Raw genomic sequence first — 27,995 nt, forward strand, 5'->3', positions numbered from 1 at the left:
TCCTCTCCTGATTCTGGATACGGGGGAGGGTGGGTTTCTCCCACATGTCCCCCTCTATCCATCCGGCTACCCTCTTGTCCTCTGCCCTTGGACTTGGACCTGGCAGGAGCGTTTCAGCATGAACGCGCCATAAATGCAGGCTGCATCTCTGTTCTGTTCGAATCCATTCTGAGTTGTGACCCAAGAACTCACTTGCTCTGACCCATTCTAAGAAGCCAAACCTTGGTCCAGAGCGTTTCTCCTTAATACTTCACACCCAGTCCTGCAGCAAAACCTGGACCATATCACCACCTTCAATCCTTCCCCAATCCACCTGCCTCAAGATCTCCACCTTTGTCTAAGACGAGCCGCCTCTTTTGTAAATAAAGTTTTATTGGAACCCGGCTCTGTTCACTTGCTTACCTGCTCTCCCCGGTGGGACTGGACTGCCACTGCAGGGCTGCAAAGCTTAAGTACTTTGATTAAATCATGGCCTCCCAAGATGGTATCCCCAGAACCTGAGGGAGGTGATCCTTTGTGAAAGTGAAACTTCTTTGCAGATATGAGTAAGTTAAGGCTCTTGAGAGAGGGGAGAGTATTGTTAAGTATAGAGATGCCCCTGCCCATATTATGCCATCAGCAGTGCAGAGAGAGAGAGAGAGAGAGAGAGAGAGAGAGAGAGAGGAAGAGGGAGAGAGGGAGAGAGGGAAAGAGAGGGAGGACAGAGAGGGAGAGGGAGGGAAGGAGAGAGAGGACCCTGGCCTCTCTTGCACACATACCCAAGGGGGCATGCTCAGATGGAACAGAGAGGTTGGAAGCTGCTGGCATTTCAGAGTGAATGGTGTGACCACAAGCCAAGGAACGCCGGCAGCCCCTTGCATCTGGAAGAGGCAAGAGACAGATTTTCCTGAACCACACCTTGATTTTGTCCCAGTGAAACTGACTCTGGGCCTCTGGCCGCCAGCACCATAAGGCAGCACGCTTCGATCGTTTGAAGGTGCCCGGGTAATTTGTGAGAACAGCCGTGGAAAGGTCAGCATGAGCCCGGTCTGGCGTGCCACTCACCACCTCACTCTCCTCCTGCCTTTGTGGGCTTCCTCTCTAACACAGCCCCTGGCTCTTCCCCAGATCCCAGAGAGCTGATCCCGTCAGAACACCTCAGGCAGAAGACTGCTCCAGGCCTGCATCGGCCACCAGCTTTCCAGCGGCCTCAGGATGAGATCTGAAGACTCCTCAGGGAACCCAGTGTCCTGTAGGGGCCGGCTCTTCATTCCTCTCTGGTTCCCGGCCCAGCGGCCCTTCCCTATGGCCTCACACGGTTCCTCCAACACAGCAAGGTGCATTGGCCCCAGACCCCGGCACACTCCGCTTCTTGGTCTAGCCTGTCCCCTCTGTCCCCTCTGTCCCCTCTGTCCCCCCATGGACACTCTTGGGCAGCACCTTGCCCGACACATTTGCCACTCTACCACTTCACCTTCCTTTGGGCATTTACCAGCCTCAAAGCTCCAGCCTTTTTTTTTTTTTCTTTTTGGGTCACTCCCGGTGATACTCAGGGGTTACTCCTGGCTCTGCACTCAGGAATCACTCCTGGTGGTGCTCGGGGGACCATACGGGATGCTGGGAATCGAACCTGGGTCGGTCAAATGCAAGGCAAACACCCTCCCTGCTGGACTATCACTCCAGCCCCGCCTTTACTTCTTTGTCATTTGCCGTTCCTACGTCTGTGGCAGTGCCAGGAGCCAGGGGTGTTGGTCTGTCTCGTTCAAGGCCATTTTTTTTCTTTTGGGGTCACACCTGGTGTTGCACAGGGGTTACTCCTGGCTCTGCACTCAGGAAATATCCCTGGCGGTGCTCAGGGGACCATATGGGATGCTGGGAATTGAACCCGGGTGGGCCGCATACAAGGCAAACGCCCTACCTGCTGTACTATCTCTCCAGCCCCTCAAGGCCATTTTTAAGCACCTAGAACCAGGTGCGGGTTGAATGTAACCTGGTGAAGAGAGATTTTGGGGTATTTTAACTGTTCTGCTCCACCCTGTATAATTACAGGCGATGTCTTTAGTTCTCTTTTCTGTACAGACCGATCCCAGCTCTGCCGCGTGCTGTCTCTCTGTGGGCAGGGGAGCACAGCGGCCCGAGCCTTGTGTGTCACCTACTCCAGCTACAGATTTCAGTGGGAGAAGTTCCACAACTCTCCACTTGGAGTTTAAATGCCAACATTTTCATTTGGGGGGGGGTGTGTGTGGGGGAAGGGCCACCCTTGTCCGGGGAACCAGCCAAGCCTGATATCCGTAAGCTGTACTCTCTTTAGAGAGAAGCCATATGGGGAGAACCCCGAGGACAAATAAAAACACACAAACACACTTCTAGAACAAATAGGATCCGGCTCTAGTACTAGAATGTTTAAGAGGTGAAGCGAGACTTTGGTTTTCTGGGGCAAGTCTGGAGAAACCGGGATTTGTGTGTTGGAGGGCAGGGACTGGGCATCCTGCCAAGCAACAGCTCTGAACTCAGGGCGGGTCTGAGAGACGGTTCTCGGGTATGTGCGTGCCAGCCCGGGACTTCGCCAGCTTCACCATTCCTGGGAAATGCCACCCTGGTGAGCGCTGTCGCAAACACCTTGGATTCACCATGCGTGGGGTTCTGAATTCCCCAGTTTTGGGGGCTGCACATTCAAACACCTTTTCTTTTTTCTGTTTTGGCTTTTTGGGTCACACGTGGCGATGCACAGGGGTTCCTCCTGGCTCTGCACTCAGGAGTTACTCCTGGCGGTGCTCAGGGGACCATATGGAATGCCAGGAATCGAACCTGGGTCGGCCGCTGCAAGGCAAACGCCCTACCTGCTATGCTATCTTTTCAGCCCCCCAAACACCTTTTATTATTGCCGCGGGCTTTTCCCATGGTTTCATAGGTTCGCAACCTCCCAGTTGAAGAATCTAGGCCATCACTGAACCACATGGGAAGGTTTCAGGGTGACAGTCACTGTGGAAGCAGTGCCCATTGCAAAGGCTCCGACACCGAAGGATCCACCTCCACGTCGCTGCTTCTTCTTTTTTTGGGGGGGGGTCACACCCGGCGATGCACAGGGGTTACTCCTGGCTCATGCACTCAGGAATTACTCCTGGCAGTGCTCAGGGGACCATATAGGATGCTGGGAATCGAACCCGGGTTGGGCACGTGCAAGGCAAACACCCTACCCGTTGTGCTATTGCTCCAGCCCATCCACGTCGCTTCTTACTGGAGGATGTGGCTCGACTTCGGTCTAAAGCAGATGAGAGGCCCAAGAGATGGACAGGTGCCGGCCTGGTGTGGGGCCGACCCGGGTTCCACTCCCGATGCCCTGAGCCACGAGCGAGCCACGAGCGAGCCCTGAGCACTGTCAAGTGTAGCCCCCCCAAGCCAAAACAGAAGGAGACTGAACAGATGAAACACCTGCCTCTTTGGAATGCCAGTGGTTTCCTGGTCGACACAGCGGTTTCCTGGTTTCCTAGGTTTTTTACGTTCAAATTCTATTTCAAATGAGCTGGAATTGAAGCTGGTGAGACTGATGACCCGGCAAGCCTTACGCCCAGACAGATGTTCCAGGAGGGTCAGGGTGACTGATGGGTGCAGCTGGCGGGTCGGGGGAGAGTGTGGGGAGGGGCGGGAGAGGGTGAGCAGGGCTAGTGGATGGAAGATCCTTTGAACTAAGTTTCTATGTTGTGACGTTTTAGCTGGAAAAGGCAAGAGGACACGGGATTGTTATTTCTGTATTATTAAATATCTGTACTGTTTATTTATTCTTGTTTTGGGGCCGTACCTGGTGGTGGTCAGGTGTTTCAGCCTCTGTGCTCAGGAGTGGCTTGGGACAGTCCCCACCCCAGCCTCTAGTCTACGACACCTTATTAGAGGGGACTCTAGCAGCCAACCAGGCTCCCCCACTTCAAAGGAAAAAAAGCACATTACTTTTTTATTTTAGGGCCACAAAAGCAGAAGACCCCAGGCAGTGCTCAGGGATCACTCCTGGTGGGGCTCAGAGGACCATGGTTGGTGCTGGGGATTGATCCTGGCTCAGCCGCATGCCAGGCGAGTGACTTCCCCTCTGAACTGTCCCTCCGGCCCTAGCGTTCTGTTTTACCCAGGGTCAGTCTCACAGTCTGAAACAATTATTGAGGACCCCTCAAGAGCACTGGTTTTGTGGTTTATTTATACATGGGTTATGTTCATTAGAAAAATGGAAAAATAATTATTAGATCGTTTAAAAATAATAAGCCCCTGACACGTTCATTCTTCCTAGGGTTTATTTCACAGATAAATTGCAGTGGAAGTTTGTGTTTTGTTTGCTTTTGTGGGCTACACCCAAAGATGCTCAGGGCTTACTTCTGGCTCTGTGCTCAGGGATCACTGCCGGAGGGGAGATTGAACCTGGGTCAGCGGCATGAAAGTTATGCGTCCTCGTGGTTGTACTATCATGCCGGCGTTAAATGCTAATTTTAATTGTAAAAACTGTAGCGTTCTATCAAGATTATAGGAAATTCAGACAGCCATCCTCCACATTATTTCTTGGGTGTCTACCTCTTTTTACAAAGGAAGATTTTTACCGAATCACCTATTGTAATAAACATTATAATTATTGGACATTCCCTCCCCCATGGATCAACTTCTGGATTCCTTTTTGTTTCCCGATGTCTCTAAGGGTGACAGGTTCCGCTGTGTGGGTAGAGCACAACCGTCTTGCCCAACACACGGCTTTGACATTTTTCTGCAAAGAATTGGGCGACCTTCTGAAGAACATCTTCACACACTCAGCTTTTTCGATGTTTGGTGTTACTTCCTTAGAATAGATTCCCAGAAGTAAGATTATTGGGTCAAAAGATGTGCTTTTTAAATTTATTTTTCGGGTTAAAACTGACTTTTCATAACATACTCTAAAATTGCTTTTCCAAAGGGCTAGACTAATTTTCAGTGACACCAGCACTTTTGAGAACCCGGATCACCATACAAATTGTCAACATAGGTGCTGTTACGAAGGTTGATCGATAAAATACACTGCCCGGGTTGTCAAAATTTTGGCATTTTTCTGAGGCTCATAAAATTTAAATGTGTCTTGGAATGAATTTCGGGACATCTTTTACTTTCTGGAAAAGGTAAGAAATTTCCATGCGTGGAGGCTCGAAAAAGAACGGTTCGGATTGGCACCGAATTCACGGCGACGGTCCAACGTCAGTGCCAAGGCACCGGTAGAGGACACGGCGTCGCCGGGTGCCACCAGGGGTGGCAGGTGCGGAAAAGAACAGCCTTCGGGGCCGGCTCTGCCCCGCTCCAGGGTCAGCGTCCACGGCTGAGCATCGGGCTCGCCCGTCCCCTCGCGCCGGGTCCCGGCCCACGTGCACGCCCGAGAATCCCCGGGCAGGGTGCAGGGTGCAGGGTGGGCTCCGGCCCTCCGCCCCGCGAGGGGGCCGCCGCGAGCGGCTGCAGCGGCGTCGGTCCCCGAGGAGGGACGCTGTCCCGTGCGGGGCACCACGCGGGCTGGCCACGGGCGGCGGCGGACGCGCGTGTCCCCTAACGTTCCGCCGGCGGCCGCATCCTGGGACAGGCATTTATGAGTCATCGGCTCTGCGGGTCACATGGCCAACGTGACCAAAATAAAGTTTCAGTATTTTAAGCCACTCGAAAAGGGGACAAGCGAGCACCCCGGGGGCGGGGCGCGGCGGGCGGGCGGGCGGGCCGGGCACCCGCGCGTGTGCGGCGGCAGCGGCGGCGGCGGCGGCGGCGCGGCCGGGGGCGGGGCCTGGCGCGCGCGGGGCGGGGCCTGGCGGGCGGCGCGCCCCTCCCCCGCGCCCCGGCCGGCAGCGACGCCCGGACTCGCCGGGTCGCCGGGCTTCGGGGCCCGCCAGCCCGAGGCACCCCGGCCGCCGCCCCACGCCCTCCCCGCCGCCGCCCTCGCCCCCACCCCCGGCCGCGACGCGCGGAGGGATCCCCGAGATCCCGCCGTGTCCTCCGTGGCCACCGGGACCCCACGCGCCGGCAGCGGCTTCCCCGGGAACGTCCTTCAGCCCCGGGAGCACGCGGGAAAAGCCCCGGCGCGCCAATGAGCGAGCGCCTTCCTCCTGACGGTCACGCTCGGGGGCGGGGCTTCCCCGCGCCCCGCCCGCGCCCCGGGACCCCCGCTCCGATTGGCCGGGGCGGCCTGGGAAACACGGCGGGGCCGTCCAATCAGGGCGCCCCGTCCCGGCCTCGAGGAACTATTCCGCGTCGGCGCCTTCCTCATTGGCGCGCCCTCCGCGGCGCCGGCCACTGGGAAGCTTTGTTTAGGTCCGGAGGGCGGGCTTTCCTGGGAGTGGGCGGGGCGGGGGCGGAAATCCTCGGCCAATCGCCGCTCCCCGTGGGGTGGTGAGCGGCCAATGGGCCGGGCGGACAGGGCGCTCCTCCCGGCGAGTAGTGAGCCCCCCGGCGCGCGCCGATTGGCGGCGGGCGCGCGGAGTGGCAGCCGCGCGGGCCAACGGGCGCAGTGCGTGGGCCGCGGGGCGGGGCCAGGGCGGGTGCGCGGCGGCGGCGGGGTGGCTGGGCCGGCGGCGGCGGCGGTACGAGGCGCGCGCTCGGGGTCCCGGTCGCGAGGAGGAGGAGGATGTGGCGCGCGGAGGGGAAATGGCTGCCGAAAACAAGCCGGAAGGTAAGGGCCGGCGCGCGAGGGCCGGGGGCGGCGCGGCGGGCGGCGGGCGCCGGCCCCGCCGGACATCCCGGGCATCGGCGGCGCCGGGCGGGAGCGCGGGGGCGCGGCGGCGGCGGCGGCGGCGGCGGCGCGGCGGCGGCGGCGGCGGCGGCGGCGGGGGGCGCCCCGGCCGGGGAGGGGGCGGCGGGCGGGGGGCGGCGCGCGGCGGGCCGGGGGCGCGGGGGCCGCGGCCGGCGGGCGGGGGCCGGGCCCGGCGGGGAGGAGGAGCCGGCGGAGGCCGGGCCGGCGCCTCCCCCACCCGGCCGGGCTTCCCCGCCGGTGCGCGGCCCCCGCCCCCCGCGCCGGGCCGGGCCGGGCCGGGCCCGCGAGGGGCCGCGGGGCGCAAAGTTTCCGGGCCGGGGGCGCCCGCGGGCCGCTGCCCGTCGGGGGCTCGGCGGGCGCGCAGCCCGGCCGCCCCTGCTGCCCGGCGCCAGGCCGGGCGCACTCCCCGGCCGCCGCGCGCGCGCGTCCCGCGGGCGCCTCCCGGGGCCGCCCGCCGGGGGGACCCCCGCATCCCGCGGACGCGCGGGGCCCCGGGCCTCGCGGGACCTCTCCCCCTGCCGCCGCCGCCGCCGCTGGGACGGGCCGCGGCGTCCCCGCCCCTGGCCCCGGCCCCGGCCCCGGCCCCGGCCGCCGCGAGGGTGGGGTCTCCGTGTCCACGGCCGCCGGGGCGCGCCCGCCGCCCCGCCGTGCCCTTTCCCTCCGTGACCCTGATCCCGCCGCGGCGGGGGGCACCCTGGGCGCCGCTCCTCGTGCCGGGGGCACCTTCGGGGGCCCCGGCGCGCCGCCCCGTGACCCTTTGCGCCAGGACAAGGGGACTCGGGCGCCCCGGCTGCTCCCTCGCCCAGTGGACGGTGGGGGGCTGTGCAGCCCTGAAGTCATTTCTAAATCGGAAGGCGCCCGGCCACTTCTCACCGGTGAGGCTCCCCGCACACTTTCCTGGGCCCGCTGAGCTCATTTCCTGCACGCCCCTCGGCCTGTCCTCCTTGCCCCGAGGGGGCACCTGGCTGGGCCGTCCAGCGCCGCCGGCCGTCCTCGGGGCTCCCGCCGCCGTCCGCGGACGGGGCGGGTGGGCACCCCGCAGATGTAGGCCAGGGCCCCGGGTGCCTTAGTCCTGGGGTGGCAGGGGCCCGGGCATCGCCCCGTCTGCCAGCCGCCAGCAGGGATCGGGCTCCCCGGAACCCCCCTGGTCACCAGTTGACTGCCCCCTGCCCGCCGTCCGTCCCTCCCCTGCCCTTGGGTTCCTGGCTCCGGCGCCGAGTCTGCGAACCCTCCCTGGAAATAAACTTTCCAGTTCTTTTTTAGACCTCTCATCCTCCTCCTGGCTCCTGGCTCTCCGCTCCCCGTCAGCCGTATTTAGGGTGCCTGTTACCTCGACTCTCTCTAATTTCCTTAAATTGTAGTATTCCCGATGGCTGGGAAGCCGCGGCCGGATGCCTTTGCACCCCAAGAGGGGGAATGGTGACCCCTGCGTCACCCACATGCCGTTGGCGAGAGGTGGCTGGCTGGTGTGCCCCTTGGGGTCCCGGTGGGGTTCCCCTCCTTGGGGCAGGCAGTACCCGGGAACTTGGGATCAGCTCCTTCCCTTGCTGTTCCGTATCCCTTTTCGGGAAAGAACCCTAGCGCGGTGCTTTGAAGGTGTGTGCCCCTCTGTGTCTCCTCCTGGACACCAAGGGGACTGGCTAGGTGGCTGGACTTTCAGTGCCTTGGGGACCTTGATGTGTCGGAAGTCGGACACACTTGGTAACTGCAGGCCTTAGAAGAATCACAAGAGTCGTTGACTAACGGCCAACTTTTTTTTCCTCCCCCGTTTTTGGGGGCCACGCTGCAGGGTGTGTTGGGGGCGGGGACTCCTGCTGGCTAGCCGACCAGCCCCTCCACGCTCTCACTTGTCATCTGTACTTCCTGAGTAAGCAGTGACATCCTGAACGTCGCCCAGGCCTCCAGTAGTGCGTGTGACACCGGAAAGTGGCCGTTCAGAGCCCGGCGCGGTGTGCCCGGCTTTGTTCTTCGTAGGGGAAGCGCTTTGCCCTGGATGTCCCTTGTGCAGGCCTGGACAGGCCAGTCTGTCCAGGGGGACATGCTGGTGGCCAGGATCACACTCTGCCATTCCTTGCGGGAGTGGGGGCGGGGGTGGTGTCAGGAGCAGCCCCTCTGGGAAAGCCTGGGACATTCCCGGGAGGGTGGGCAGCCACCCCTGAGTGTCACTCAGCCCTATGTGGAGTTTCCCCTGGACTCAAGTGGGGGAAGGGACTGGAACCTGTTAGCTCCGGGCAGCTCTTGCCCATCGACGTGCTCGCTTCCTCCTCGCCCCGAAGTCGGGGCGGGAGTGCCCCTCAGCAGCAGAGGCGTCGTTTGGGGGCCCCTCCCGGGAAAGGCTTCACCCCGGGCCGGGGGTGCCCTTCCGTCAGCGCAGACTAGCCAGTGGGCATCGTGCCATTGCCTGAAAGCGGCGCTTTTGACCTCATTTTCCTGGTTCTTAAAACACTTGATTTGTTCCGTCTAATCAGTTGGGGGATCCGAGAGCTTCCAGGGTGGGGTGTGAGTGCCCGGGGAAGGAGCGTGGCACGTGGGGGATGCTGGGGCCACTCCTCCCCTCACCTAGCCTGGGGGGCATCCTGCTGGTGGGCTGCCCCAGAGGTGCGTGTCCTCGGGTCCCTCTGAGCTCGGGGCTGGTCCTGCCCCCCCACGTGGCATCTGAGAGCCGTCTGCCTTTGGGAGTTTCCCATGAGAGGGGCCCCAACACCCTCTCTCTCACCCCTGCTCCCCGTTTTGGGGGCAGCGCTGGGCGGCCCAGGTAGACACACCTCCCGCCCCGTCTGAAGGCCGGACGGCTCCACCTCCTGCCCCCCTGCTCCTGTGGGACAGCCGCCTCCGCTCAAGGACAGGCGGCCCAGAGGTCAGAGGTTCTCCCGCCAGCAGGGTGGGGGGCTCTCTGGGGGCACATTTGTCCCCGGGCTTCTGTGCAGTTTCTCATTTCTCAGCGTGTCGCCCACCCATCGCAGTCTGGGGTGGGGAACCAGGATTCTGGGCTCGGGGGCATCGCATCTTGGGGTCCAGCCTTTCTGGAACCTTCTCCTTCCGCGCGTCCCTGTGTCCTGAGACTCGGAATGCCTCACTCTGAGGTCGTGCTCATCTCTTGCCGTGTGGAGAAAGCTGTGGAAGGTTGTGGGACCTTGGCTCTGCCCTTCTGGAGCGGAGTGGCCCCCAGGTGTGACGCTGTACCATGTCGCCCCACATCCCGTGGCTTCCTGGAAGGGACCCTCCCCTGTGCCCCGAGGGAAGTGCCTGACAGCGTTGCTCCTTGACTCTGGGGGGAGTGCAGGCCCCTGCCCGCGGGGGTCCAACAGCATGTCTGGCCACACTGCCCGGCAGGGCCCAAGAGGGGGTCCCTGCTGGACGGGCTCGTCATGGGGCCGCACTCACGCTCTCTTTCCCTTTCCTTCTTGGCGCCCTTGGGGTTTATTCCTGGCTCAGTGCTCAGGGCCACTCCTGGGGATGCTCAGGGGACACCGGCGGGACCTGGGGCCTGACTGGGGTGGCTGCATGTGAGACAGACTCCGGCCATGTGGGACCTTCTCGCTGCCATGGGCGGCCCTGAAGTCACGCCCAGCCAGCACCAGCACCAGCACCAGCGCAGGCCGGGACTCTGGTCCGGTGGCCCCGCTTTGGTCTAGTATGTGACTTCCGCTACTCTGCGCACCTGAGCAGCACTGTTGATTCTTTTCTTTTCCTTGGTAAATAGCCTCAGATTATTTTTGGATGTAGGTTAGGTAGGCATAATGATGACAATAATGTTAAAGAATTAACCTGAAATGCACTTTTTTCCTTTCTGCCTGGTTCAAATCCGACTCCCCCTCCCTGGCGTCTGTGGGGGGCAGCGCTAGGCTCTCGCCTCAGGACTCGGGCTAGGGTCTCCCTGGCGTCTTTGGGGGGGAGTGCGAGGGTCTCCCCTGAGGGCTCGGGCTGGGGTCTCCCCAGTGTCTGTGGGGGGGCAGTGCTAGTCCCCCCCCAGGACTCGGGCTGGGGTCTCCCGGCGTCTGTGAGAGGGAGTGCTATGGCCTCCCCCTGGGACTTGGGCTGAGGTCTCTGTCGGATGTGGGTTGACATGGCCCTTCATTAGTGTGACTCTGTGACTGCATATTTCCTCTGGTGACAGGTGATGTGTATCTCTCTTGTATTCCCATTAGGACAGGTCATTTTCTAGAAATGCTCTGTATCTTCTAGAATCATCTGCACCCTTTAAAAGAGCGTTCTGGCTGACTTAAATCCTTCCTTTCCCCCCCGAGAGAAGTTTCTTGATTGTCCCGGTGTCATTCTGAGGCGGTGGCCCTCCGGCGCGCCTCCCCTTCCCCAGGCCTGTGGGACGGCTGGAGCATGGCTGACGGGTGGCGTCCTGCTGGTGGCTGGGCTACCCGCGTGGGATTGCGGAGTCGTTGTTGGTGCGTCTCGCCCGCTCCCCCGTCCCTTTGCCTTGGCCACGGGGACTGTTGGGCAGGGCGAGCAAGCACAGTCCTGGCGGGCCCTCGCTCGCCCGTCCCCCGGTGTCTGCAGCGGTTCTCGAGCAAGAGTGGACGGTCACTGCCGTGGCCTTCTGTCTTGTCTTCTTTCCTTTGGTGGCCCTGCTCCGGCTCAGGGCGTCTGTTGATGAGACACTCCGGGGTCCTTGTACGCATGCACCCGTGGTGTAATCTCGCCGTCCTGCGATCAAGATGTGTTACCTTTCTGTCACTGGCGCGTGTTCTTGTCACCGAGCCTTCCGCCTGGCGACACTGACTGGGCATCGGTGAGGAAAGTGTTCCTGGAGGCGTTGGCCACTGCCCGGAGGGCTGGGCAGGAGCCGCCCCAAAGGGTGGGCTCCGGGCACCCCGCGCGCCGCTGCCTGCACAAGGTCACGGGCCTCCTCGTGTAAAGATCGGTGATGCTTCCTGAGGATTTTTTAGCTCATTACTCGGAACTAAAAAAGACGTATTACGTGCCCCACAGCGGAGAGAGGCCAAGTGCCAACTTCATCGCCTCGCTCCTCGCAGCTTCTCTGTTCCCGAGGAGTGCCCGCTGCCTCTCCAAGACATGAACGGACGGCAGGGCCCACTGCCTGACCCGCCACCTCCCCCCAGCGTCACTGGACCTCTCCTGTCACCTCGCCCTTTCGGAGGCTTGGCCAGGATGGGCCAGGGGAGACGCCGGGCCCAGGGCCCAGGGCTGGACCGTGCTGGACCTCCTCCCCCTCCCCCGAGGGTGCTGAGGGGCATGCCTGGGGCTCTCCTTATGGTTTCAAACGCGCCAATGCCTGGAGATCCGGGCGGACACCTCTCATCTCCCCAGGGTCACCCCCAGAGGACCCCCAAGCCAGCGCCAGCTCCCCTGAGCAGAACCAGGAAGGCCCCTGACTGTTCTCCCCAGGGTGCGTGTGGGAGGCCGAGCTGGGAAGGGCCCGTGTTCAGGCCCTCGAGAGAGTGGGGAGCCCGCCCCGTCGGGGATCCAGGCTGGATCGGACCTGGGGAGCCATGTCAGCCACATCCGGGTCCGTGACAGGTGAAGAGCTGGCATCTCCTTCCCTTCGTCCGCCTGCAGGGCGCCTGTCGTCAGTGCTGTCATCAGCAGCCCAGCCACACGTGCTCCACCCGAGCCCGGAGGGGCCAAAGGAGGGGCTGGACAGAGAGGAAGGTGAACATACAGCCTTGGTTTCTTATTTTGAAAAGCTGTATCGCCTCCCTTCTCGTTAGGGCTGATTTAGATGACCGGGAAGCGCTGCCGAAGTCTCGTAATCCGGGCAGGAATAAATCTCCCCGCTCAGGCTCAGATTGGGTGTCTGAGCTTCGTCTGCAGAGTCACCTCTGAGGACGTGTGTGTGTGTGCCCCACTGCTTTTCTGGGGCACTTGGATCCGAGACGGATTGGAAGCAGTCACAAAGAATTGGTACAAAGTGTGCAATTATGAAATAGGAAGAAAAAAAATTACTATAGTAAGGAGCTGATCCATCTATCGTTAGAAATAATCGTCGGAAGTGCGAGCTCGGTGTCTGCAGGCAACCCGGAGTGTAGCCGTGGCCCCTGCTGAGACGGGCGCGTTCACCTCATGGGAAGGGCACCCCGGGCTCGGAGACAGGGATGGAATTGGCTATTTAAAAATGTGGCATTTTTTTTTCTCTTTTTAAAAAGTAATTGAAATACAACGACCCTATTTAGTGAAGAAAATGTAAACTTTAATGGAAGTTCAGCAGAATGAAACATTTAAAAAGTGAAGATTGAAGATAAGGATTTTTTATTGCGAATCCACAAGGGGGTAGTGATGCTCTATGGAAGATACCGGAGCCGGCGCTGAGCTTTGCTCCTGTTTCAGATTTACAGATAAGTCCAGGATGTTTGCATTTTCACGTAATAAGATCTTCTCAAAATGTTTATTGGTAAAATTGTTTATTGCTTAGATAAAAAAAAAAGTTCCATTTTGAATGAGCAGGTATTTTAAGTCACGCGAGAGTTAAAGAAGCCAGATTTCTCTCGGAGGCTGTGTATTCCACAGCAGTTAACACGGCCCGGGGTCATAATCCGGACTCTCCCGGGAACTGTTCGGGATCTAGGAATCCCTTGGAATGTCTGGAATAAGAGGATTTAGGCCGTGGTGTCCGAACTTCATAGAAGTTTGTAGACTAGTGTTTCCAGTTCTGCCAGATGATGAGAAATGTGAGCTGGGGGCCACACCACCCGCGACTATTAATAGTTGGAAGTCGATCAGACTTTTGTAGTTTTCCAGTTCATGTTACATCGTTAGACGAAGACGTTCCCCCATCCCTTTCCATACAGTCCCGGTGGCTTGGCTGAGGCCATTGTCCTCCTGACTGCTTCAGAAGACCGAGACTCCTGTGGTCTGCCTGCCCGTACACACCTGAACTAGCCCCGGGCCAGGTGAAGTGGGTGGGGAGGGGACGGTGGCCTGTGCTCTGCCTGGGGTCCTCTGTGCTCTGTGGCCTGGGAAATGCCAGGACTTGCCGCACTGTGTGGCTTAGAGGCTTAGAGGACACACCTTGTGGCTTAGAGGCCGGTCTGGTGGTGGTGCAGCCTGAGCCTTCCTCTTTTTTTTTTTTTTTTTTTTTGGTCTAGAGGTGACTAATCCCCCCCACGCCCAACCCCCCTTCCTGCCTTTGAGCCAGGGGTGTTCCTCTTTGATCTCCTTTCTGCAGTGAATTAGGTGAATTAGCATCCCCACGGAGCCAGGCCTTCCTCTGGACCACCCAGGGCCGGACTGCTGACGTCAGGGGCTCATTCATGAGTTTCCGTCTGAATCCCTGCTTGCTGGCACTCGGGGCCCTGCTGGAGCAGAGCGCCCGAGCCTGTCTGTGTGGCAGTGGAGTTTGGAGCAGGTTTCTGGGGAGACAGATTGAAGCCTAAAAACAGTCCGTCTAATTATCCTGCGACTCTGTGCATCGGCTGTGTTGTGAACACAGTGACACACGTGTCCGTCCTCTGAGGGCCCGGTGCTCCGCTGCAGGCCTCTGTCTGCTGGAGTTGGACCTGATCTCAGGGAGGGTGGGCCTGCAGGGGAAGCGAGCTTCCCCTCCAATGACTTCCGGATTTCAGGAGATGCTCTGATACTCTTAAATTAGCGGATCTTGGGGCTGGAGTGATCGGGCAGCACAGGAAGAATGTTTGTCTCGAACGTGCCTGACTTGGATTCTATCCTGGCACCCGTTGAGGTTCTCCAAGCAAGCTCGGAGCGACCGAGTGCAGGGCCAAGAGTAAGGCCCGAGCACCGCTGGTGTGGGTCTAACAGTCGTGGTTGACGGGGGGACGAAGGTGACGATGGCGCGGGCCCTCCCAGGGTGGCTGGCTTCTCGGAGGGGGGGAGCCAGTGCTGGGGCCCCAGCCCGGTTCTGTCAGCGGCTCCCCTGGTGAGCACTGAAGAAGTTCCCTCTGCTTTCTCCGGGGCTTATTGTCTTTCTCAGGATTTAATTGCAAGAAATGTGTAGAAATGAAATGAGTGCCGGTTAGAAATCATTTTAGCTTAGTCCTAATTTCCGATCCGAGTCGCCGAGTAGAAACCACTTTGCCGCCCCGTGTCCCGCCTGAAGTGCCTTTAAACCGGTCACCCACTCCCCCCCACCCTGCGTGGAACACAGGATGAGCTGGGCATCCCTTCAGGCTGAGCTGTCTGGGGACTTGGAGGTCATCACTAGGTCAACCCTCTACCCAGCCCTGTGCAACCCCAGGATAGTCCCGCACCAGCCGTCACCTCAGACCGGAACGGTGAGCTGAGCGCTCTGGCCATGACCCCAGGTCGGGCTGACAGGGACAGGCAGGGGGTGTCTCCCCGGGCTCTCTCCCCAGGGAAGGGAGAAGCCGGGAGTCAGGCCTTGGTGCAGCCCACCCTGTGGCGGGTCTCCTGGCCCGGGAACCTGAGTATCAGCACGAACTTCTCACGGAGTCCACGCAGCCCGTGGTGGGCAGATGAGGGCAGGTTCCGGGGACCCTTTCTGCGTGGGATCCCTTCCTGGAAATGCTCCCTGAGCGGTGGCATTTATGTAATCTGCAAACACTTCGGGCCTTAAAGGGGAAGCTCAGAGGCAGCAGCCTCCCCCATCTGACCCCGGGTGAGAGGAGGACGGAGTGGGCAGTGAGGACGCCTGCGTGAGGGCTGGCCTGCAGCGCCCTCCCTGTCACTGCGTTGGTGTCTATCGAGGTCCTGCTCCGGTCAGGGACGAGTGTGTTGGCTCAGGCCGTGTGGGAGGAATTCGAATCACTCTCCAGAGGGTTTGGTTTCTTTTTAGTTCGAACACACGAGTGTTAGTTTGACACGCGGGCCGAAGCCGTCCGAAGCCGTCCGGGTGGTGGAAGCTGTCCAGCGCGGACAGGGCCGTGGCGCTCAGTGATGCCCTCGGCCACACACACGGCCCCCATCCCGGACAGTGGAGAGCTGGCAGCCCTAGCAGGGACCCTCTACCCCCCACAGTAGCGTCTGCTGACCCGAGCACCCCGCCAAGGCGGTGTCCGTGTCGGCATCTGGGCACATTTCCTGGCGCTGATTAGTAGAACTAATGAAAACACGTGGTTCCTTGTGACCCCCTGTCTCAGACCCTTTCCCCGGAAAGTGGGGTTCCAGAGAGCCAAGGGGGGGCCCAGCCTTTGGAGGGGTTTTGAGTATCAGCCCCCTTCAGATTGATTGATTGATTGATTGTTTTTTGGGCCACATGCAGCCGTCCTCAGGGTAAGTCCTGGTGATCACTCTTGGCTGTGGTCCTGGGGCTTGGTGGTATCCAGGGGGTCTGACCCCAGTTCTGGCCCTGCTGCTGCCCACCCCTTTCAGGTTGGAAGGTTGGGGCCAGTGAGAGCTCTCCCCTGGGGCGTCTTTTTTTTTTTTTTTTGCTTTTTGGGTCACACCTGGAGATGCACAGGCGTTACTCCCAGCTCATGCACTCAGGAATTACTCCTGGCGGTGCTCAGGGGACCAATGGGACGCTGGGAATCGAACTTGGGTTGTCTGCGTGCAAGGCAAACGCCCTACCCGCTGCACTATCATTCCAGCCTTTTTTTTAAAAAAATCTTTAAAATTTATTTTTATTTGGTTTTATTGAATCACCGTGAGATAAAGTTGCAAACTTTCACGTTTGAGTTGCAATCACACAATGATCAAACACCCATCCCTCCACCAGTGCACATTCCCCACCACCAGTGTCCCCAGTATCCCCCCCTTTCCCACCCTCCCCTGCCTCCATGGCAGACAATTTCCCCCATACTCTCTCTCTACTTTTGGGCATTATGGTTGGCAGTACAGATACTGAGAGGCCGTCCTGTTTGGTCCTTTATCTACTCTCAGCACACGTCTCCCATCCCGAACGATCCCTCCAGCCATCATTTTCTTGGTGATCCCTTTTCCATCCCAGCTGCCTTCTCCGACCCCCCCCCCCCGGGGCATCTTTAACTTCTGCAGCTCCGGGTGGCCCCCTTGCACCTGTGGAATTCAGCGGGGTGGTCTGGGGCACGGCTGACTCTGAATTCACTTGTGGTGGTTTGCACCTGGACACCTGATGCTGCCTCCGAGCCTTCTGGCTCCCAGCCTTCAGGAGGGGGTGCCCTGATGCGAGGCAGGGCTGTGGAGCGTGGGGAGACAGAGCTCGGGAGTGCGGGCAGGAGCTCTTGGGAGCACCCACGGCTGTGGAGCAGGGCGTGGGCACCCATGGAGCTCCCCTCCGCCCCGTGACAGCGCTTGGCTGCCCCGCCAGGTATTGTAGTCTCCAGGAGCCGGGGATGGATGGATGGATGGATGGATGGATGGATGGATGGATGCTCTGGGCCCACTCCCAGGGGAAACATTCTCACCCTCCTCGTCCCCACCCTGCTGCCTCTGCCGAGCCCCTGTCCTTGTCGTCTGGGGAGAACACGTAGGCAGCAGTCGGGCTTTAATAAGAACGAAAGAGTCCCATTGCTCTGGGCTTGCGTGGCGCTGGCGCCCAGCACCCATGTCACGGCATTGGAGTGAGTCCTCGGAATGATGGTGGCGCTTTCTGCCAAGGGTCTCTGCACTCACAAGCTCTACCTGGGCCAGACCCTCATGAGAAAAGTACGGTAATATTTTTCTTACTGAATGATGAAATAGATAGAGCATTAGCATCTCTCTCGTAAAGCCACACACGCACAGTGACCGGCTTGGGGGCTCATTTATCTGGAAAATGGGGCGCTGGACATGCCGAGCCGGGGCTGGAGCCTCCCTCCTGGGGCAGGCAGGGCCGCATTCCAGGGCTGTCAGGAGCAGATGCCCCAAGCGTGGAGGCCGTGGTACTCCCAGTGTAGACGCTGTTGTGCATTGACACTAGGGGCTTGGGGGCGCCATTTCCTCCCGAGACGGAGCTGGCTGACTGTCCCCAGGCCCTGTGCTGAGCTGGGCAGGGTCAGCCTGTAGTGACCATTCCCAGGTGAGGGGCTAGGGGTGTCTCCGAGTCATAAGAGGTCCTCCCAGTTCAGGTATTCGAGTGGATTCCGTGGTCCCCGCTGTGTTGTGGGCCAGTGAAACAGAGACCAGTGAGCGCTTGTATGACGGCCCCGTGGCTCTGCTGGGCTTTCGCTGTGTCTGTCCTTCCTGGGGGTCCCTGACTTCCTGGTAGAAGGAAGAAATACTTCAGCGGGTGCAGAATGCCTGAGAGGACACTTGGAGGTTTGGTGTTGCACCTGTGAACTGCACACCATCCACCCATCCATCTGTTCATCCATCCACCACCTATCCATCTACCATTTATCCACCATCAATCTAGCCTGCTATCCATCTACCCATCCGTCATTCTATCCATCCACCTATCCACCACCCATCCACCCATCCATCCATTTATCTATCCATCCATCCATCCATCCAACCACCCACCCATCCACCCAGTCACCTACCCATCCACCCACCCACCCATCCATCCATTTATCCATCCATCCATCCATCCATCCATCCATCCATCCATCCACCCACCCACCCACCCACCCACTCATCCATCCACTCACTCACCCACCCATCTATCCATCCATCCATTCATCCACCCATGTATCCATCCACCCACCCATCCATCTATCCATCCATCCACTCACCCACTCACCCATCCATCCATCCACCCACCCATCCACCCATCCATCCATCCATCCATCCATCCATCCATCCATCCGTCGTCCACCCACCAACCAACTATCCACCCATCCATCCATCTACCCATCCATCCATCTACCCATCCATCCATCCACCCATCCATCCACCCACCCATCCATCCACCCGCCCATCCATCCATCCATCCATCCATCCATCCATCCATCCGTCGTCCACCCACCAACCAACTATCCACCCATCCATCCATCTACCCATCCATCCATCCACCCATCCATCCACCCATCCACCCATCCACCCATTCATCCATCCTTCCATCCATCCATCCATCCATCCACCCACCCATCCACTCACCCACCCATCCATCCACCCATTTATCCATCTACCCACCCACCTACCCATTCATCCACCCACCTATCCATCCATCCATCCATCCATCCATTGATCCATCTATCCACCCACCCATTTATCCATCCGTCTGTCCATCCACCCACCCACCCATCCATCCATCCATCCATCCACCCACCCACCACATACCCATCCACCCACCCACCCATCCACCCATCCATGGATCCATCTATCCACCCACCCATTTATCCGTCCATCCGTCCATCCGTCCGTCCACTCACCTACTCATCCATCCACCCATCCACCCATTCATCCATCCATCTATCCATCCATCCACCCACCCACCCATCTATCTACCCACCCATCTGTCTATCCATCCACCCACCCATCCATCCACCCATTTATCCATCCATCCACCCACTCACCCATCCATCCATCTATCCACTGACCCACCCACCCACCCATCCACCTACCCATCCATCCACCCACCTATCCATCCATTCATCCACTCACCCACCCACCCATCTATCCATCCACCCACCCACCTACCCACTCATCGATCCACTCACCCACCCATCCATACAGCCACTAACCCATCCGTCTGTCCATCCACCCACCCATCCATCCACCCATTTATCCATCCACACACCCACCCACCCATCCGTTCTCCCTCCCTCCATCCATCCATCCATCCATCCATCCATCCATCTATCCATCCACCCATCCACCCGTCCATCTGCTCACCCACCCATCCATCCATCCACAAACCCATCCGTCCATCCATCTGTCCATCCTTGGAATGTCCTTTCAAAGCAACACTCCCATCTGAGCAGTTTTCGGGGACGGGTTGGAGCCCCGTCTGGGAAGTTTTTTGGGGGCCAGGGTTGGAGCCGGTGCCTCTGTGGCAGCCTTATTGAGATGGGGCTTGTCCATCTTACAGTCAGAAACCGGCAAGACTCGGGTTCTCTCTGAGCAGCCCCTACAGGCGACACCTTTTCCCACTGCTGACCTGTGGGCCTGCCTTGTCGGCCAGGCCCTCTCGGGGTTCCTCAGTCTGTTTGCAGTTCTGGGCGGCCCCTCCCTCGGTGCCCAAGTGATGGTGGTACCACCTTGGATCTCTTCGCCATTAGCAGACGTTGGGATTGACCAGTGCTCAGTGGTGATGGACTTGCTGTGTGGATGCCAGTGTCATGGGACCTGCGCCTTCAGGGTCTTGGGGCCCTCGGACTGGGAGGGGCTTGCAGGGCCTAGTGACTGTACTCAGCATCCTGCCCAGCTCTCTTCCAAGGGGCCGCTCCTGTCCCCTACTGCTCACAGTGTAGAAGTTTCCAGTGCGCCACGTCCTTGCCGGTACTTGAAATCACTTGTACCTGTGGTCAGCTTCAGCAGGCGTGTCTCACCGTGTCTGGATCTGCGTTTCCCCCCGGTTTGCCCTGGAGACGCCCACCTTCACCCTCTGCTCTCGTCCCCTTTTGGCCAAGTCCCCCATTTTTCCTGGGCTTTTGAGTCCCAGTGTTCTTGTACCCTGACTCGGCCCTTTATTGGGTATTTGCTGCAGCCCTTTCCTCCTGAGTGGGCGCGCTTTCGTGATAGTGTCTTTGGAAGTGTGATGTTTTAAGTTTTGGTTAAGTTTATACTTTGGTGCGTATGCTTTTGGTGCCAAGTTGAGAACATAATTGTTGCCTTGTTCAAGGTCACGAAGATGAATCCCAACGTATTCTTGTAAGAGTCCCGTCGCTTATCATTGACATTTTGTTCTCTTACCCATTTTGAGCTAATTTTTGCCTGTTGTGACGTTCTCTGATGACCTCCTTTTGCCTGGGGACAGTTGTCCCACACCATTTTTTGTTGTTTGTTTTTGGACCACACCTGGCAGTGCTCAGGGCTTATTCCTGGTTCTGTGCTCAGGGATCACTCATGGAGGGGCTCTGGGGACCCCATGGGGAACCAGGCGTTTAGCCTGGGTCAGCGGTGCGCAAGCCAGTGCCTGCCCGCTGTGCTATTGCTCCGACTCCCCCATCCCTCCCTTTTTTGCCTTTTGGATGTTTGTGTTTGGGCCACACTCAAGAGTGTTTAGGGGCTAACCCCCCCCCCCCCTCCTTCCCTGGCTCTGAGTCAGGAGTGAGTTGGGCTGTGGCGGGGCTGGATGCGGCGCCGGCCTCTCCCGTGCTCGCTTTCTCCCGGCACCGTTTGTGCAGTGAAGGAGCTTGGCACCTTTTCAAACATCCTGGCCCCGCGTTGTGTGGATTTATCTTCTGGGGCTTGGTTCCAGCCCACCAGCCTGTAGAACTGTCTTTATCCGGTACGACCGTGTGCCTTTGGTTTTGGTTTTGAGCAACACTCAGTGGGGCCCAGGGCTCACTCCTGACTCTGTGCTCAGGGCTGGCTCCTGGCTCTGTGCTCAGAGCTCCCTCCTGGTGGTGCTGGGGATTGAACCCGGGCTGACAACACACAAGGGCAGGTGCCTTACCCTGTCCTCTCGGGCTCCAACAGTGTCGTGATTACTGTAACTGTGTCACTCTCTTTTTCAAAATGGTTTTAGTTTTTTTTTTTTTCTGGTCGCTTGAATTTACATGTGAATATTAGAATATTAGCTCGTCAGCTACTGGAAAAAAAGCCCAGCTTGGATGGGAATTGTGTTCCGTCTTTCTGGGGGGAGGGCGGGCTGTGGGCCACACCTGATGGTGCCCAGAAACTGCTCCTGGCTCTGTGCTTGGGGATCACTTTCGGTGGGACCCTAGAGACCATCCTTGGTGCCGGGGTCGAAGCAGGTGCCTTGCCGTCAGCTCTCGGCAGATGTGACCCTGACAGTGTTGCTGGCGTGCAGAGCAGCGTCCCTACAGCACACCCACCATTGGAGCAGCCCCCTGAACCGGCTCCCCTGGCTGGCTCCTGGGCCGTGACCCCAGCTTGTTGTACATCCCTTCCTGTATCGGGTGCTGAGTGTCCACCCTCCTGTGGACTCACCCCAGCAGCCTGGTACCTTCCAGGCCCGGCCACATTCTGGCCAGGTCAGGCTTCTATTTTTCTTATTTTTGGGGGTTGTTGGGTTTTGGAGGCCGTCCCAGTCCCTGCCGGAGGCTGTTCCCGTTGTGTGCTCAGGAGCGCCCTGGACCCCACAGTCTGGCCCCTGGGGTCCTGTGGCCCGGGCTATCCCGGTCTAGGCTGTAAGAGAGAGCGCTGCCCTGAGCCCAGGGTGCAGGCATCTTTGGCCATGGTCTGTGCTCCGGGGGCAGATGCCTGGGAGTGGAACTGTGGGACTGTGGAGTCATGGAGGCCGTGGTCGGGGCTGGGGAAACCTCCCTCCGGCTCACCTGGCCTTCTCACCGAGCGAAGCCAGGCCGCCAGGCTGGCTTGGTTGGGCTTTGGTCTCACGAGCGGACTCTGGGCCGGGCACTGGCCCCGGGTTCCAGTATGCATCTGCGCTTGGCACTGGCCCTGGCCGGCCCCGCCTTTGCCGTGTACCTGTGTGCCGGGGCTTAGGGGGAAGCTCCTCACTGTCCGGGCTCAGGGTGTCCCTCTGGAGGGCCTTGGTGTCTTGGGTCAGACCAGGCTCGGCCCCCGTGTCTTGGCCCTTGGCGTCTCCATACACCTGTGGGCCACCCCTGTGTTGCCTCTGGGGAAGCGTCTGTTCAGCTCACTCCCGTCTCCCGTGGAGGTGTCTCGGCCACTCTCTCGGCCTTGCACATCAGCCCTTTCTCACGGGTGGCGAGTGGCTGTCTCCTCCCCTCGGAGGGGCCCCCTAATGCCCGCACCATGGTCCCCGGAGGTGCAGAGACCCTGGGTTTGATGCTGTTCCTTCTGTCCCCCGCCTGTAGGTGGCGGCTCAGTGGCGGGCTCTGGGGTGGGTGCGTGACTGCCCTGCTCTCGGTGGCTCCGGGCTTACGGTCGCAGCCTGCCGTGTGCTGTCCTCCTCTTGGGAGTCTGCAGGCTCCGGAGCACCTGGCCCGGCAGCACCGGGCGGCCCGGAGACCTGGAGATGTGGGACTGGGCTGCTCCGGGCTTGCTCCCCGCGGGGCCACACGTGCATCTGGCTGCAGTGAGCCCGGCGTCCAGGAGAACACGGATGTTAGGGAGGTCAGAGATGTCGTGGGGTCCCGGAGTCAGACCCCCCCCCGCAGGGGCCCTGGCAGAGCCAGTTGCAGGGAGCAGACTTGAGCCTGAGGGTGGTGCTGAGGAGAGGGCGGGCAGGGAGGAGGCAGGGGCTCTCTGCCGCTCTTCAGGGCTTTTTTTTTTTTCTTTTCCTTTTTGGGTCACACCCAGCGATGCTCAGGGGTTGCTCCTGGCTCTGCACTCAGGAATTACTCCTGGCGGTGCTTGGGAACCCTATGGGATGTCGAGGATCGAACCCGGGTCCGCCGCGTGCAAGGCAAACACCGTCTCCGCCGTGTTACTCGGCTTCGTGCCTTGGGAGAACCTGCCTCTGAGGCCTGGAGCGGATGACTTAGCCTCTGAGCGGCTCGGCTGATTGTTTTTGAATCTTGGGAGACCCAGGAGCTATTTTGATTTAGAGATACTTGTGTGAAAACAGAGATCTAGCTTTTGATGGATCGTGTTTCTATAATTCAAGAATAATTATTTTTTTATGATTTTCAGCGTTTGGCCATGGAGGAATGGTCTTATTCCTACTGGTAAATTGACGAATTTTTTTTTTTCCAGAGCACTTTGCCTGGTCTTTGAAATTTGGGTTTGCTGCAGTTGGCACGCACTTGTGCATTCAGCCCCAGATCTGCAGGGGAGCAGCTGGGCTGTAACTCACTCCAGGCAGGTCCTGGTGGAAGGCGCAGGGTGTCCTGGGACCACCCGGGAGCCTGCTTGGAGGAGGCGGCGTGGGTGTGTGTGTGGGGGAGCTGGCATCAAGGCCAGGGGGACTCGGCTGTGGGAGAGGAAATTCCAAGATGAGACTGCAGTGCACAGTGCAGTGAGGCGGGGAGGGGGGGGCTTGCTGAGCCTGGAGGTGCCGAAGGGGACATGCTGGGGCGGGGGAGGGGGCCGGCAGGGGCGGGGCGGGGTGGGGTGGCATGCCCTGCCCTGTGGCTGCTTCAGCCTCCTCTCTCCTCTCCTGTCACGTGCCGCCAGGTCCTGCTGCTCTGAGCCCCTCTTCCGAGAGGCGCCACCGGGAGGCCCCCCCTCACCCCCCCCGTTCCCCTACCTCCAACCTTGGCCCGTCTCACGAGGTGTAGCCTCCTGGCCTGCCCGGCCCAACGCCCTGCGCATGTGCCAACTCCTTGCTTCCTCCCGCTCCTGTGCGCCTTTCGGGATCAGAGACTTGAAAAGGGGTCTCAGGTGGTGGTGGCCGGGCTGAGCAGTGTTTGGGCAGTAAGCGTAGAGGAGGCTGGAGGGACACCATAGGGCTGGACGTGCTCCAGGGGGCCCCGGGCCTCCCCCCAGGAGTGATCCCTGAGCAGAGCCAGGAGGAAGCCACAGCACCCCTGGGTGCGGCGCCCGGACCTTCAGAGAGGGAGCATTGAGCTGGGAGCAAGCCCTTGGCAGTGTGGCGCCCCGGCCCCGTGGTGGGCTGGTTGGACTGTGTTGGGTGAAATGAGGTGGGGGCCATTGGCTGAGCAGGAGCAGGGAGGGTGCCTTGGGTGCGAGAGACCCCGCAGGTCACTTGCCCGAGGAAGTTGGCCTCAGCTTTGCGTGGGGTGTGGGTCAGAGGGGAGGACTCTCAGGGACTTCGAACTTCCTTGGTGAACTTTGGGGACTGGTGATGGAGACTGTTGAGGTCGGCCTCCTGGAGGGGCTGGCGAGGAGCGTCCAGCTCTGGTGGCGGGGAGACTTCGTGGGAGCAGGAACTAGGCCACCCCCTGGGCCCGGCCCAGTGCCTGCCGCTGACACGGGGACGGGGTTAAGGACTGGACCAGGGGTTCTTGGGGTAGGGTGGGTGGTGCTTCCGCCTGCATGCCAGGGGAGAGGTGTGGCGGACCCTGACCAGGGCCGGCCAGCAGGAGGCAGAGGTGCCAGGCAGGCATCGGGGCTCGGTGGGGACCGCAGTTCGGGGAGAGCGAGGGCTGAGCTAGAGCTGCTGAGTTCCATGTCATTTGCAGAGAGGTGAGGCTGGGGGCAGCGGCGGGGAGGGGAGATGGTGAGTGTGAGTGTGAGTGTGCTCTCGGGTCCTGCTGCTGGGCACGGCTCCCCGGGGCACGGGCCGTCAGGACTTAGCAGGGCTGGGGGGGGTCTTGCGACCAGGGTGGGCTCTCGGGGTGAGCTCTGTCTGCTGGGGAGTGGAGACACCAGGACGGGAGCCTGTCACCGTGCGGAGGGGTGACGCGGCACTGGGCAGCCAGGCTGGGGACTGAGGTGACAAGGTGTGGGGGTGGTGGGACCTTCCTCAGGGACCTTCCTTGCCCCCAGCCAGGGGCAGGCTCTCTCCTGATTGCTGGCCGGCGTCATCGGGGCCAGCGGTCTGCCCGCACTATGCCGCCTGTGGTGGCCTTTGCTGTGCTCGGCCTGGGGAGCTGTTGGCCCGTGAGCGCTGCCCATGGTATGGGGGCCACCGGGTGAGCTGCGCAGAACCCCCCCCACGCGCTGCCCTTCCCAGAACAAGCAGCGCCAGCACATGTGGCCCATGTTCACATGTGTTTGGTGTGCAGCCGGAGCGACGAGCTTCAGAGGGGCGTTTGCCTCTGGGTGAGTGACCCAGAGTGCTGGGCCAGTGTCACTGTCCTTGCTGCCCATGCCAATGTCCAGCTGCTCCCTCCCCATGGTTCTGGCTGTCTCTGAACTTGCCACTGGGTGACCAGGAGTAGTTCAGTCACACAGGCAGGCAGTGGGAGGGGTCCTCCACCGTGCTAGTGTGGGCCTGGTGCGTGGGCCCTGCAGGGCCTCTGTTGAGGGGGTCAGGGGTGTGTCCTACAGGCTGAGGGTCAGTGTGTCCTGCGGGATGAGGGTCAGTGTGTGTCCTGCAGACTGAGGGTCAATGTGTGTCCTGCAGTCCGCGTGCTTGGCCACCTTGGTCCTGCCTCATCCTCTGCACCTGTGTTTCCAGGGAGACGTTCTGGGCTGTGCGGCCTCTGGGGCCTGCTGGGCGGTGGCTGAGCAGCACAGAGGGTCTTGCGTGAGCCCCGCCGGGTCACTGGACCCCGCCTGTCCCGTGGGGACTTTGCTCAGACTTCGTTAGCTCCACGTGTGCACTTGGCTCTCCTCTCTTCCCGGGAGAGCCCTGAGGGTGGGACCCCCAGCCCGCCCACTGCTGTGGTCCTGCCCCGGGGCTGGCTCTGTCTGGTGACTGGCTCTGTCCCGGGGCCAGTGTCTTCCCCATGACCAGTGTCTGTCCAATGGCCAGTGTCTTCCCTGTGGCCAGTTCCTCCCCATTTGTGTTTTCCCCAGAGGAGACCCCGTGTGCTGTGTCTGTGTGTGTGGGGGGGGATCAGCTGTCCCCCATGGGAATAGCCCGTGTAGGCCGAGGGCCCGTCCACGGCGGCTTCGCTGGCGTGCCTGTCTCTGTCAGCAGAGTGACACCGAGCTCTGCTCTGAGTAGTTCCCGTTTCATACATTTTCCCGAACATGTGTTGGTGGAATCTCTCTGCTCTAACGTGGACCTTTAATAAGTGCTCTTTGATTATTTTCAGAATATTGAGTATACTGGTTTCCCAGCCAAATTAAATTTATGAAAATTCTAATGACACTTTGATTCATATCGAGGAAGAAATTTTTTTTTGATTCTAAAATCACATTAAATACATTTTACATGAATCTCTGATAATAGTGAATCAATTAATGTGATTCCCAGGTCATAAATCCGACTTGAGGGACTGCAGTATTTGTTCTCAGAACTCGAGCTGTTGTGTGGCTGTGCGCTGCGTGTCTGCTTTTGAACTCGGCTCTGGGTGCTGAACTCGATGCGAGAGCCCCAGTGGGCTGGGATGAGAGCGGGGCCGCTGCCGCCGCCTCCCCCTGCCCGCCTCCCCTGCCTGCCTCCCCCTGCTCTACCCTCCTCCCTCTGGGTGAGCCTGTGACGTGGCCCCCGAGCTCACTGCTTCGGGGCTCAGGGAAGGGACGAAATCTGGCCATCCAGGCTGTCTTGTGCGTGTCTTCGCGTCCTGTTCCCCAGACTCTTCCATGGCCCCATGCTCCTGGGGTCTCTAGCAGCCGCCAGAAGCTTCCCCTGGCTCTTGGTGGGCCTAGAGCCCCCCGTTCTTCAGCCTTTCCCCACCACAGCCCCTCGCTACCGGGCCTCCTTCCTCCCCAGCCGCCTCCTTCCGGTGGGCCCCTGGTCCTTTGCTGGTGCCTCATTTTCTCGATTTCTACTTGGGGACATACTGGGCGCCCACTGGGTGAGACTTGCTGGTCTCCATGGCAGGAGGAGGGTGGGCGTGTCCGTGGGGACTCCTGCTCCAGCGGGGCCTCCCCTAGACTTTGGGGACTGTCACTTGCCTCGAACTCTTACGTTCTTGCTTCCGTCCTGGGTACGAGGCCTGCCCGGAGCTGCCCGGGTGCCTCTTCCTTGAAGTCCGTTAGAAAAAGGCTCATGGGAGAGCCCCGTGTCTGGGTGGTTTGGGTGCCAGGCGGCCTCAGGAGGGAAGGGCAGTTGCAGGTTCCTTCGGGCTGTTCTGACAGGGCTGAGGCTTCAGTCACTGATGGCTCGTGGTGGCCTGTTTGCACGCAGCGCATGCCTCTTCCTGGCGCGTGGCCAGAGGCCTTTCCCAGCCCCTTGCACAGTGCCCGCTGGGGCTGGAGGCTGTCGGTGACTGGGCGGACACCTTCGTCGGCACGATGGTCTGCTCTGGGGGTCAGTTCCCCCGGCACATGGGCTGCCGGGGCGTCCGTGAAGCGCTAAGCCGTGGGGCTCCGCCGCCTTCCGTTGTCTCCCTGTCCTGGCATGGGAGGTGATGACCAGTGAATTGAGGATCCAGGGGTCCAGCGTGTGGCCGCTCTGACGGCCCCTGTTTGCGTTCCGTGAGTTTCTCTCCGACAGGTTCAAAGGGACTCTGGAGGCGTCAGCACTCTCCGTCCTGATTCCCAAGAACTGTTGATGGTTCTTCTCTCTTCGCCCTGTGTCTCACCTGGCCAGGTGCTTGGGGACACACACCGAGCAGAGCCTCACCCCGGCCTGGAGCCCCACCTGCTCCCCTGCCCTCGTGGTCTCCCCAGTCCCGGATCACCCGTTCACATGTGCACCACACGAGATGTCGCCCTCCCGCCTGCGCCCGCTCTCCCGACCTCTTCCTGCCCTTCCCGAAGGGGCGATGAGTCCGGGGGTGTCTGTGCTGGCAGACCAGAGTGCCTGCTGTTCTCGGAGGAGTCTGCGTTACTGGGCAGCCGAGGACCGGAAAGGTCTTTGCTGAGATGGGATTCTTGATTGTTCGCTTCCCTCGCTCCGAGCCCCAGCATGGGTATCCGCTGGGACGTGGCACCTCGGAGGCCTGAGGCTGGCCTGGGACTCAGGACCCACCTCGCCACAAGG

At 60.1% G+C, this 27,995-nt stretch overlaps 1 protein-coding gene across 8 annotated transcripts in view; it reads left to right on the forward strand.

The window, feature by feature from the left end:
- Positions 1-6,433: 6,433 nt before the first annotated feature.
- The window catches only part of CAMTA1 (calmodulin binding transcription activator 1), a 544,421-nt gene continuing 522,859 nt past the window's right edge, over positions 6,434-27,995 (forward strand). For 5 of the 8 annotated variants that reach the window (XM_056125175.1, XM_056125178.1, XM_056125182.1 and 2 more), the window contains exon 1: positions 6,472-6,631. In XM_056125175.1, the coding sequence (XP_055981150.1) occupies positions 6,587-6,631 (45 nt within the window). In that variant the 5' untranslated portion in view covers positions 6,472-6,586. Of the gene's footprint in view, positions 6,632-27,995 lie in introns of all 8 variants that reach the window. The other 3 variants (XM_056125181.1, XM_056125180.1, XM_056125179.1) reach the window with 2 other exon arrangements.

This window comes from Sorex fumeus, unplaced genomic scaffold (genome assembly GCF_029834395.1).
Source record: "Sorex fumeus unplaced genomic scaffold, SorFum_2.1 ptg000054l, whole genome shotgun sequence".
NCBI classification, from domain to species: Eukaryota; Metazoa; Chordata; class Mammalia; order Eulipotyphla; family Soricidae; genus Sorex; species Sorex fumeus.